Source organism: Myotis myotis, unplaced genomic scaffold (assembly GCF_014108235.1).
Source record: "Myotis myotis isolate mMyoMyo1 unplaced genomic scaffold, mMyoMyo1.p scaffold_m19_p_13, whole genome shotgun sequence".
In the NCBI taxonomy this organism is placed as follows: domain Eukaryota; kingdom Metazoa; phylum Chordata; class Mammalia; order Chiroptera; family Vespertilionidae; genus Myotis; species Myotis myotis.
In genome coordinates this window covers 12813288-12825922 of record NW_023416317.1, presented here as the reverse complement: position 1 = coordinate 12825922, position 12635 = coordinate 12813288, and the positions used below count along the sequence as shown (strand labels likewise).

Here is a 12635-nt window from a genome sequence, read left to right as displayed (position 1 = left end):
TTTCTAAATTTAAAAAAAAAATCTTATCAGGTTCCTGTCAACAGGTGCCAGTAAAAGTCAAACTAATTAATGTGTATGAGACTTAAAGGCATAATTTCAAGCATCAAATGTTAAGTTTCAAGGTTAAAAATCTTACTTACGGATTTGCTTATTCTCCTTTGGTAACTGAATTTTGTTTGTCTGACTGCTGCCTTCCAGGACAAATACAAAACTTTTCACTTCTTTATCAAACTCCTATAGAACAAAAATGAAAACAGTGGTAATTGAAAAGTACTAGTATGTTGTTTGGCTTCTATTATAAAATTAGAGCTGAAAACTCACAAGAAACAAATTCCAGATTCAAATGACTTAAAAGTAGACTTAGGCCTTGATACTCTCGCCCTAAGACTTGCTGGGAACTGGAATACAGAAGCCACACTAAGCCACTTGGCAAATTCTCTATTATATTGAGTAGGCACTCTTCCTCCAAACGATAAAAAGCTCTCCAAGCTTCTTAGGGATTCTCAAGTAACTAATTTTGAGTTTCCGGAGTTTATTTCTCTTCCTTTCCTTTAATCTGTGTGTTTCTGTCTAGCAGGACAAGCGGACATCACTTCTGTTACAGTATAATAAATCATCTAACCTATGCTGCATCTAGTCTGAAAGGTCCTTGGTCTTTGGCCATGGCTCATACAGAATTAATCATTGCCTTTTTAAAAAAAACTAGTGCTCCAACTTGGAAGTTCCATATCATTTGCTTAACATCAGTACAAATTAAAGTACTACAGTTAATTAAAGTAACCTAAAAAACTAAGGCTGGAGAAACAGAAAACAAACAAACATGAATCAAAGTGGTAATGTAAATGGTTATATTTTTATGAAACAAATTCCCAATCTTTGAGTATAAAAGATCTTTTTCACATTAAAATAATTCACAGATCCTCCCACTCTCCCATTTTGTATTAAGAAATGCATTGTGTCTAATAGCTGCTAAGAATTAAGTAACATTTTAATAAATTTATATTATGTCTATCACTATAGCATCTCCTATGTATTTGTGGGGTTTTTTAATCTTTATTTTTTTAATAAATCTTTATGTTGAAAGTATTAAATATCTTCCCCCTTTGTTCCCCCATTAACCCCTTCTAACCCACCCCAGCCCCCCCTCCAGGCCTTCAACACCCTACTGTCTGGGGCCATGAGTTATATATATATATGCATACAAGTTCTTTTTTAAAAAATTAAATCTTTATTATTCAGACTAGAGGCCCGGTGCACAAAAATTTATGCACTCGGGGGGGAGGAGGGGTCCCTCAGCCCGGCCTGTGCCCTCTCCCAGTCTGGGACCCCTCGGGAGATAACGACCTGCTGGCAGAGGGCAGGCCAAATCCCTAGGTGCAGCCCCTGGTCCGGCTCAGAGCAGGGCCGATTGGGGAGTTGGGGTGCCACCCCCTGTCATGCACAGAGCAGGGCGGATCGGGAGGTTGCGATGCCACCCTCAGTCAAGCTCAGGGTAGGGCCGATTGGGGGGTTGGGGCACCGCCCCCTGTCACACTCAAGGCAGGGTCGATGGGGAGGTTGCGGCGCCACCCCCTGTCATGCACAGAGCAGGGCCAATCAGGGGGTTGGGGCGCTGCCCCATCACTCACAGAGCAGGGCCCATCAGGGGGGTTGGGGCTCCGTACCCTGTCACGCACAGAGCAGGGCCCATCAGGGGGGTTGGGGCTCCATACCCTGTCACGCACAAAGCAGGGCGGATAAGGGGGTTGGGGCGCCACCCTCTATCTCCCACAGAGCAGGGCCAATCAGGGGGTTGAGGCACCACCACTGTCACACTCAGGGCAGAGCCAATGGGGAGGTTATGGCTCTACCCCGTCACACACAGAGCAGGGCCTGTGGGCGGGGGCGGGGGGGTTGGGGCGCCGCACCCTGTCACACAGAGCTGCAGGGCAATCAGGGGGTTGGGGAGCTCCCCCCTATCAGGCACAGAGCAGGGCTGATCAGGGAGTTGGGGCACTTTCCCCTGTCACGAACAGAGCAGGGCAGATAGGGAGGTTGTGGCCCTGCCCCCTGTAACACACAGAGCCGCAGGGCAATCAGGGGGTTTGGGCCCTGCCCCCTGTCACACTGATCCTGGTGCCGGGAGGCCTCTCAGCTCCGCTGATCCCGGTGCTGGGAGGCATATTAACCTTTTACTATATAGAATAGAGGCCTGGTGCACAAGTGGGGGCCGGCTGGTTTGCCCTGAAGGGTGTCCTGGATCAGGGTGGGGGTCCCCACTGGGGTGCCTGGCCAGCCTGGGTGAGGGCATGATGGCTGTTTGCAGCTGGTCACACACCCTTCAGGGTGGGGGTCCCCACTGGGGTGCCTGGCCAGACTGGGTGAGGGGCTGAGGGCTGTTTTCAGGCTGGTGGGTGACTGAAGCTCCCAACTGCTCCTTTTTTTTCTTTCTTTCTTTTTTTTTTTTTATTCTGGGCCAGCTTTAGCTCTGGCTCCAGCTCTGAGGCCTCTGCTGCTGAAAGCAGGTATCTGGTTTGTTTGGGTTCTGTAGTCGAAACACTGTATCAACTCCAGCTCTGAGATCCCAGCGGGCTGAAAGCAGGTTTCTGGAGTTTTGTTTAGCTTCTATATTTGTAACAATGTTTCAAACTGCAAGCTCAGAGGCTGGCAAGGCAGGCGGGGAATGTTGGTTTCTTCCGTCACTGAAGCAAGCAAGCCTCATGTTAGCTTCAAGCTGCCTGGCTGCCGGCCACCATCTTGGCTGGCAATTAATTTGCATATCTCGCTGACTAGCCAATGGGAAGGGTAGCAGACGTACGCTAATTACCATGTTTCTCTTTTATTAGATAGGATTATCACGGTTGTTCCTCTTTTTTCCCCCTATAGCTCTCCTCCACCCAGTTCCCACCCCACCTTCTGCCCTTACCCCTGCCACTGTCCTCAGTCCACTCCCTTTCAATGTCCCTGATTCTATTATATTCACCAGTTTATTCTTTTCATCAAATTATTTATCTTCTTAAAGGATACCTTTAAGCATTTCATATAATACTGGTTTGGTGGTGATGAACTCCTTTAGCTTTTTCTTATCTGTGAAGCGCTTTATCTGACCTTCAATTCTGAATGATAACTTTGCTGGGTAAAGTAATCTTGGTTGTAGGTTCTTGGTATTCATCACTTTGAATATTTCTTGCCACTCCCCTCTGGCCTGCATAGTTTCTGTTGAGAAATCAGCTGACAGTCGTATGGGTACGCCCTTGTAGGTAACTGTCTGTTTTTCTCTTGCTGCTTTTAAAATTCTCTCTTTGTCTTTTGCTCTTGGCATTTTAATTATGATGTGTCTTGGTGTGGTCCTCTTTGGATTCCTTTTGTTTGGGGTTCTCTGAGCATCCTGGACTTGTAAGTCTATTTCTTTCACCAGGTAGGGGAAGTTTACTGTCATTATTTCTTCAAATAGGTTTCCAATATCTTGCTCTCTCTTCTTCTGGCACCCCTATAATTCAGATGTTGGTACGCTTGAAGTTGTCCCAGAGGCTCCTTACATTATCTTGATATTTTTGGATTCTTTTTTTTTTTTTTTCCGGTTGAGCATTTTTTGCTTCTTCGTATTTCAAATCTTTGACTTGGTTCTTGGGGTCCTCTAGTCTGCTGTTGGGTCTCTGTATAATATTATTTTCAGTCAGTGTATGCTTAATTTCTAGTTGGTCCTTTTTCATATCCTTGAGGGTCTCACTAAATTTATCAGCGGTTTCTAGAAAATTCTTGAAAAACCTTATAACCGTGGTTTTGAACTCTATATCCAGTAGTTTGCTTTCCTCCATTTCTGTCATTTGTGACCTGTTTCTTTATCTCCGCATTTTGGCTGCTTGCCTGTGTTGGTAGAGTGGCTTTGTGTGCTAGGTGTCCTATAGGGCCCAGTGGCTCAGCCTCCCCAATTACCTGAGGTGGACACTCTTGGTACACCCCTTTGTGGGCTTTGTGCACAGTCTTGTTGTAGTTAAGCCTTGACTGTTGTAGGTATCACTGGGAGGAATTGACCTCAAGGCCAATTGGCTGTGAGAATCAGCTGTGTCTACAGTGGGAGAACTTCTGTGCTGGAGACACCCTTATGGGGCAAGACTTGCTTCAGTGGGGCTTTGGTGCTCACTGAGTCTGCCCCGAGTATGTCCCTTATGGATCTGAGGAGTTGTAATCTGGATGGTCCACTCTGACCACTAGGTATACTGGCTCTTGGATCTCTAAGGAGGTGCTAATTTAGCATCTTCCTGAGGCTACCCAGCAGGAGCTATGGAGGGATCTGCAGGTTCCTCTTCTTTGTTTGGAGTTTGGAGGTGCCGAGATGAGGCCCAACTGTGAAGCAATGCAAGCTGCTGTGGGGCCTTGGGTCTTCTTTTTGGATGTTCTGGGTCTCTCTGGCCCAGCTGCAGTTAGTTAGGTAATTTTAGATTGCAAAGGGCTAGGGCATTCATATGCAAAAGCCTCTGTGCACAGCTTGGGTGGGGTGGGGTCTCAGGGAATCAACAGGGTGGAGCAAACAGCTATGGCTGATCCTCAGCCCTGCCCTAAGAGGACCCGGGCCTCACTGTTCCACAGTAATCGTTGCAAGCGCCTCTGAGAGAAAGCCCCCCTCGAGTTCTGCCCGATGCCAGACATTCCAGTTTCTCCCTGTATGAGTCTGGGTATCCAGAGCTTCGCCCGGAACTGGCATTCAGAGCAGTTGGGAGCCTGTGTCGCCCTCTCGATTGAAAAAGACAGTTGTGTCCTCAGTTGCCAGCCCTTTCCACGTGCGCCTCCATACCTCTGCACTTTAATTCCACACCGCACCTCCTCTGAGTCTCAGTGTGCTTCTCTCCCTCCTTCTAGTTGTAGAGTTTCCACTCAGCCAGCCTTCCTGTGGTTCTGGATGATGTCCGCTCTGTCTTTTAGTTGTTTTTTTGAAGTGGTTGTGCGAGGCAGCAATCTCCGGTGTTTACCTATGCCGCCATCTTGGTTCGAGAGAGCTGCATACAAGTTCTTTATTTGATCTCTTCCCACCCACCACCACCTTCCCTCTGAGATTCATCAGTCTGTTCCATGCTTCTATGTCTCTGGATCAATTTTGTTCATCAGTTTATTTTGTTCATTAGATTCCACATATGAATGATATCATGTGATACTTGTCTTTCTCCTGTGTATTTGCAATGAATATACATACACCTAGTGTATTATTTATTCCACAAGTTGAACATACACATAAAACCTTTCACCAGTTTACCAAAATCTTCAACGTGGTCTGTAAGTCCTTGCGTATTCTGATCCCTGCCCAGTTTTTCCAACCCCATCTCCTACTTTGCACTCTCTCCTGTCTGCATCCTAGCCTTCATAGCCTTCTTGCAGTTTCCTAAAAATTCTAAGCTCTCTTCTGACACAGGACTTCGTGCATGCTTTTCCCTTTGCCTGAAATACTCTGCTTTCTACCAGCCTCACCCAGTGCCTAGTTAGCTCTTAGAGATCAAAGGGCATTTCCTTGGGAAGGCTTTCCTAATTTCCTTGGTATATACCCTCACAGCATCATTTATCTGTCATTCATAGTAAGAGCTGTATAATTGTGAGTAAGTTGCTTACGTTCTCCATGCCTCAGTCTATAAAAGGGGCATAAATGTAACTATCTCACAAGGCTATTGTACAGATTACATATGTAATGTACTTGATGCTATGCTTGGTAAACAGCCCTCAATAGATTTAAAAAGTTACCCATAGAACTGAGTCCTTAGAAAGGCATTTTTCTCTCCAGTAGACAGGAGACAAGAGAAAAAGAAGAAAGGGATGGATATAGGTTTTTAGATCTAGTGACAGCAAGCTGAGGTAGTTTCTACCTGATGGCATTGGTTTTTCCAGTGAAATGGGGTGTGGTCTGGTGAGTGAGGAGGACCTATCTGGGTGTGGATTGGGGATGGGGATAGGGAGTTGGTGGTTGGAAACCTGAAGAAAATTGAGAAAATTATTTTAAAGACTAAGAGAACTTTCTGGGATATTCAGGATAAATTTATAGCATCATCAATCTAAGAGGCTGTAGATATTTTCTCCAAAGGTATCGAGAAGCTGGATGCAGACAGATAACTGGGAATTCAGAAAGGGTGAGCGTTTCCTAGGCAGGCATGATGAAAGGACAAGAAGCAAGGGCATTCAAGGTCTTGACCGGGCCTTGATTGAAATCATGGACTATGGATTCTGGGCTAGAGAGAAAAGGAAGTGAAGACAGAGAAAATACACAAATAAAACTAAACAATGGGGAAAGTAGAATGTCCTAAAAGTCTCAATTAGGTTGAAGAGCAAATATAGTGGGAATAACTGGGCAAGCAGGCTTAAGAACTGAAGATTGGGGCCGGAAGGGATGTCGTGATATCTCACTTAGTACATTTCAGAGTCCCTGCAGTTTATGGTGATGAGGTACAGGGCATGACAGAGGGCATGTACAGCAAAGTAGAGTGGGATAGGCCATTAGAAATGAAGGAATCAAGAAAATGAGGCCCTTGCCAGGAAGCTCAGTTGGTTAGAGTGCCATCCCCATACACCAAGGTTTGATCCCCAGTCAGGGCACATATAAGAATCAACCAATTGAATGCACAAATAAGTGGATCAACAAACTGATGTTTCTTTCTCTGTCTCTCTCTCTAAAAATCAATCAGTAAGTTAAAAATTAAAATAAAAACTAGAAGAAACCGAGAAGCTGAGGGTTTGGAGAGATTTTCCTCACAGATACTGAAGTCACTTAAAGCGGCAGGACTTGGTGTTCAGAGAGGGCTGTGAGCTGCAGGCCTAAATCTCAAACAAGTGAGGAGTGCTGTCTGGGAGGACGGCAGCCCACAATGTCATGCGAGGGTTTTGGGTGCATGAATAGGAAAAGCAGTTCTGAAATCTGACGGAGCCCTTTTTGTCACAAACAGTTACTCTCACTTCTTGCCGTGTTTTAGGTGGCACTCCTTTCTCACACTTACTTTCCAAATCACAGACGGGCTTCCAAGGATCTTCCACTTCGCTCCAGGATTTTTTCCCTGAGCACTAAATATTTCAACAAATGCACCTCCCTAGAAAGAAAAAATGAAGTATTTACATTACAGTGAAAGACGATGCTAGGAGAAGAGACTACCCATCACATAGCCGACAACCACTGTTCAGGCTTCTGTCAGGTAAGCAGATCTGGGAGAAAACATGATCCTACTTTATACCTAGATTGTATCTAGCAACAGCAGCTCTGATTTGAGTCACCTCTCATTAATAGAAATTTTAAGAACATTTTTAAAGCAGGATAAACATTAAATAAATTGTGCCATACAACCTTATGATATCTTAGTGTAAGGTTCAGTTATTTGACATGTATAGCTCATGCTTACAGAACATGCTATTCAACCCAGACTAATAAATTCTGATAATTATCTTTTTAGTCATACTAGCCTGAGCTCCAATATCAGCTTTGCCATTTAGTAACTACCTGACCTTGGAGTTACTTAACTTCTTGATTCTTCACCTGTAAAATGGATTGTTGGATTACACAGGATAGTAAATATAAACCATCAAGTACAATACCTTGCACATAGCAAAGCTCAATAGTGCCAGTAATAACTGTTCAAAAAAAGGGCACGTTACTATTTTAGTCTGGTCGATAAAAAAGTTTGGGAGTGAAGAAGAGAATGATTCTTATTTCGAGCATTTCTGTAAATCTTTTTATATCAGGTGGGCAAAAGTAGGTTTATAGTTGTTCATATGGAAAATAATATAAAATTAATAAAATACAAGAATAAATTATTTTGCATACTCACAACTATAAACCTACTTGTGCCCTACCCTGTATATTTAATACAAATTAATTTAGAGATTTATAAAATCTGTACAAGCCCCTGGCCAGGAGCTCAGTTGGTTAGAGTGTTGTCCAGATATGTCAAGGTTGTGGGTTCGATTCTTCATCAGGGTACACACAAGAATCAACCAATGAATGCATGAATGGGTTGAGCAACGAGTCGATGTTTCTCTCTCTCACTCTCTCCCCTTCTCTCTATAAAAAAAAAAAATCAACAAATAAAAAATTTTTTCTTAATCTGTACAAAAAAAATAGAGAATCTTACCAATAGATATGCTGTGTGTTCCCTACTGTACACCTGAGAACATGGAAGGACATGCTTATGTAAAAACATCACACACGTTACTGAATTTCCATGTACTTTTAATATAAAGGAGAGGAATTAAACAAAATGATTATCTCTGAAGAAGAGTTTATTGCAAGAAATTGAGAATATGAAATAAAGACTAAATATGGTTTTTCTTTTATGGACTGTATGAATAATAAGCAACATATGAGCAAATCTGTCTGATTTTTGTAAAGAATTTCCAGCTTTTAATTTTTCTCAATTATATATTTTTGGTTTTGAGTTTTAACACATAATCACTTAAGACATTTAATTTCTTCTTCCTTAGGCATTTTATGTGCAAACTGTGTGTGGATAGAATTACTACAGCTTCTGGAGACAGGTCATATTTCACTATGAAATTTAAATGAGGCAGCTTTTACTTATTTATTTTAAGAAAAATCCTTATACCTTGATGAGATAGAAAAAACTGCCACTCCCCATTTCTTTTTCTCCTGTTATCCAAGTTTCCCACAGGAGTATGCTTTTTTTAAAAAAAAAAAAAAAAAACAACACACACACAACACAATGTATTTTACCTATATTAAGCGAAACTCCCTAAAATCATTCTAATTATTGGAATAGAAGAAAGCTGCAAAATACTCTTGGGGCACTCATAAGAAGGCAGGTAGTGTTTGCTGAAAAAGTAGAAGCAACAGAGAGTTGGAGACCAGTGGAGGGCTGTTCTGGCACTGGGACCACACAGTAGGACTAGAATGGAAAACAGACTGTGAATAGAGTGCGACCTCTGGTAGGGGTCGGGAGGGGAGGGCTGGAGACCAGGGAGAAGGAAAAGCAGGAAGGGAGATGCCAGCGAAGTGAGGAGAGCAGGTCAGGTATTGAGATGCTGGAGGATCCTCAGGGTGACAGGAAGACCCAGAATCAGTTTCTCCCGTTATCTTTGGACCACTCGCATCAGCATGAGCTGGAGGGGAGGGCTGGGGGAGGAGGGGAGGGTACAGTTGTTACAAAGGTAAATTCACTGCCCCCCTCTACAGAGATTCTGATCCACTAGATCTGGGGTGAGGGTCAGGAACCCTGCAGTGTTTACAAGTGCTCCCTAAGCCACTGGTTCTCAACTTTGGCTGCACATTAGAATCACCTGGGAATCTTTTTAAAATCCTGATTTCTGGGCCTCATCCTCTGGAAATTCTGTTTCTTTGTTATGGGGTGGGGCCACAACATTAGTAACAAAGAAACAGAATTTCCGGAGGATGAGGCCCGGAAATCAGGATTGTAAAAAGATTCCCAGGTGATTCTAATGTGCAGCTAAGGTTGGGAACCACTGCAAAAGCGATCCTTCTATACCCCAGCGTTTAAGAGAAACGGAACCCGTTTCGGAGAAAACAGCCTATAGCCAAAGCTTGCTTTCTTTCTTGGTGTGACCCATTCACGGGCACATTCATTGATTCACTCTCTTCTAAACAGCTCGCTGCACAGTGTGCATCAGAAGTGGGTACCAAGGCGCATTTATGGGCCCCGATTCGGGGGTCTGGCTGGGGTTTAAGATCTGTATGTTAATTAGAATCTCTGGGATTCCAATACACCGTGAGAAGCTCTGCGCCGGAGACTGAACAGGGTCAGATCCTGCATCCAGACGTTAGTTGCTTTCTTTTTGGATCAAGACCGCTCATCCATTAATTTCTTCTTACCCCGAAGAAAGACAATAATGGGAGGCTGGGGGAAGCTCGGCCCGCATCCCAACCGGCGCTACCTCGCCCCAGAGGAGAAAGCTGTATCGACAGGTTGGAGACAGTTTGGGGTTACCTGATACTCATTTTTGAACATTCCCGCAGGGGGGCCAGGGCTTGGGGGGCACGGAGTTCAGGGCTTCCAGACGGCTGACAGTCGGCGGCAGGGAAGGGCTTCGTGGTTGGCCCCCAATTCGGCCAGGGTCTCCCCGGCCGCGGGTCAGCTCCACCTCGGGCCCCCGACCCGCACCATCGCGGTCCCGCCTCCGGGGAGCCCGAGGTGGGAGGGCACAGCCGCCTGGGCGGGCCCTGGGCGTGATCGTGTGCGTAACCTAGAGACGGGGCGCCGGCGACCTACAGACAACCGCCCACTCGCCGGGAGAGGGAGGCGCGCTCCGCGAGCGCTCCGCCCGGCCGCCGCCCGGTCCGACCGGAAAAGGGCGCGGGGCGGCGCCAACGTTCCGGCCGCGCCCATTGGCTCTCACCAGGCGCCTGCGCGTTGCGCTGTATGGGCTTCTAGCCAACGGGCACGTGAGGCTACGTGGTGACGTAAGCGTTACCCAGGCAACTGAGGGAGTCTCTGAGACTTCGTGGACCGCCTGGTCTGTGACGGGCGTCCTTCTTAGGTCACGGTCTGTGTCTGCGGAAAAAGCTTAAACTCAGCCGGGCTCTCCTGGAAACCTGTCCCCTCGGCTCTGTCTCTCCTCGTTGTAAACACTGATAACTGGTAGGTTGCTGAAGGAAAGAGGCATGGAGTCATGGAGCCCTCACGTGGCCTTTGGTTCGAAGGTTCCCAAACTTGGGATTCCCTGAGGCAATATGAGGGTTTGGTAGCCCCTTCCATTGTTTTAGAAAGCCCCAGGAAATGGGCGTATTTATTCAAGGTAAGCGCATGTTAAAGAGCCAAGGGTTTTTTGTTTTTGTTTTTTTTCCCCCCCTCTCAAAATAATTACATTATTAAGCCAGGCTTTCTAAGTTTCACTCTTCGGTTACTTCATTTAGTTTCTGTGTCAGAACTGCTTTTCCAAGGCAGACATTCTTGTCAGTTTTGGCCAAGGAACTGTGCCCAGAAGGTAAAATAGCTTGTCCAAGGTCGCAGGGCCAGGAAGTAATGGAACTCACTTCTGAGGCTGTACTCAAGGTCCAGTTAGGTGAGTGGCCTGGGGCTATTCATAATAATCAGCTTCCACTCATGGAGCCACTACAGGCCAGGTAGCTCCCAGGTTCACACCCCCTGACGCCAGGGTTAGTTGAGAAGCTTGAGGTCCAGAGTTGATTAGGAATTTACCCGAGGCTGCAATGTTGGCTTTACGTTATGGCTTAGTCTGATATCCTGACCCAGGGGTCCTCAAACTCTTTAAACAGGGGGCCAGTTCACTGTCCCTCAGACCCTTGGAGGGCTGGACTATAGTTAAAAGAAAAACTATAAACAAATTCCTATGCACACTGCACATATCTTATTTTGAACTAAAAAAACAGAACGGGAACAAATACAATATTTGTATTTGCATGTGGCCCGCAGGCCGTAGTTTGAGGACCCCTGTCACCCAGAAGTCTCACATATGTGTTGTCCCTACCGTGTGCCAAGCACTGTGGGTCATGAACAGAGTGCAAAAATGCTATCTGGACTCGTGCCTTAGCAGGACTAAGAAGAGCAGCCCAGGGACAAAGTTAATGGAACACTTCCTCGAATACTAGATGCAGACAAGATAGAGGTACAATGTCCAGAATCCAGACTTTCCGATTGCTAGAGCTCGGACCTAGTTCAACAACAGTTTTTGGCAAGGCTCTGTGCTGGGGGTTTAAGGAATTATGGTTAATACACACAGTCTCTGTCTTATAAACTTGTTATCTCATGGAGGGATATCTATTCATTTAACAGCTAATTCTTAGGAATGCAGTATATTCTAGACACGATGCTAAGAGCTGGGGCATAGAGGAGGCCCCCATCTTTTTGGAGCTTATATATTAATAGGGTGAGACACCATGACAAGTGGATAAACAACTAATTACAATTTGAGATAAATGCCATGAATCCAGTGATAGGAAATAACATTTGAAGGGTATATTAGTTTCTTGTGACTGTTGTAACAGAGTTCCACAAAGTGGGTGGCTTAAAACAACAGAAATTCACAGTTCTGGAGACCAGAAGTCCAAAATGAAGGTGTTAGCAGGGCAGCACTTCTTTTGGGGGCTTTAGAGGAGAATTTGCTCTTTGTCTTTTCCAGCGTCTGGTAGCTGTTGACCTTCCTCGACCTGTGGCTACATCTCTCCAATCTCTGCCTCAGTGGTCACACTGCCTGTTTGTTCTTTAACTTGAAAGATCTGCAAAAACACTTTTTCAAATAGGGAAACATTCACATGTCCCAGGGGATAGATGTAGATATCATTGGGAGGGTTGTGGGAGGAGGATGTGTCATTTCTTGGCCTAACCCAAACGTTGACTTGTACTATAAGAGAAATCAGCTTTTGATAAATGCTGTAAGAGAGACAAACAATGCAGTGAGAGTACAGGAAGAATCTAGGAAACAACTTAAGGCTTTTAACAATCTACTTGGGTCTCTGAAATGGGTATTTTGACACCATAGCTGAAGAGAAACCTACAACTTTATCCTATGCTATTTTCTTTCTACCCCTTATCATTATCTGAATCTTATTTATTATCTGTCTTCAGCTATTAGAAGATAAATTCCATGAAGGTAAGGACTTTTTCTGTGTCCATCATTATATCTCATCTCCTACAGTAATGTGTGGTATATAGTAGGAATATTATAACAAATTTGATTGAATTAAAGGCACCTTGTCC

At 45.0% G+C, this 12635-nt stretch overlaps 1 protein-coding gene across 6 annotated transcripts in view; it reads right to left on the bottom strand.

Annotated features, from left to right (window-relative positions):
- Positions 1-10243, bottom strand: part of CFAP20DC (CFAP20 domain containing) — a 236786-nt gene extending 226543 nt beyond the window's left edge. For 4 of the 6 annotated variants that reach the window (XM_036331721.1, XM_036331722.1, XM_036331723.1 and 1 more), the window contains exons 1-3: positions 9906-10243; positions 6954-7043; positions 141-234 (exon numbers count right to left, since the gene is read on the bottom strand). In XM_036331721.1, the coding sequence (XP_036187614.1) occupies positions 141-234; positions 6954-7043; positions 9906-9926 (205 nt within the window). In that variant the 5' untranslated portion in view covers positions 9927-10243. Of the gene's footprint in view, positions 1-140; positions 235-6953; positions 7044-9905 lie in introns of those variants that run through there. The other 2 variants (XM_036331726.1, XM_036331727.1) reach the window with 2 other exon arrangements.
- Between the last annotated feature and the right edge of the window lie 2392 nt (positions 10244-12635).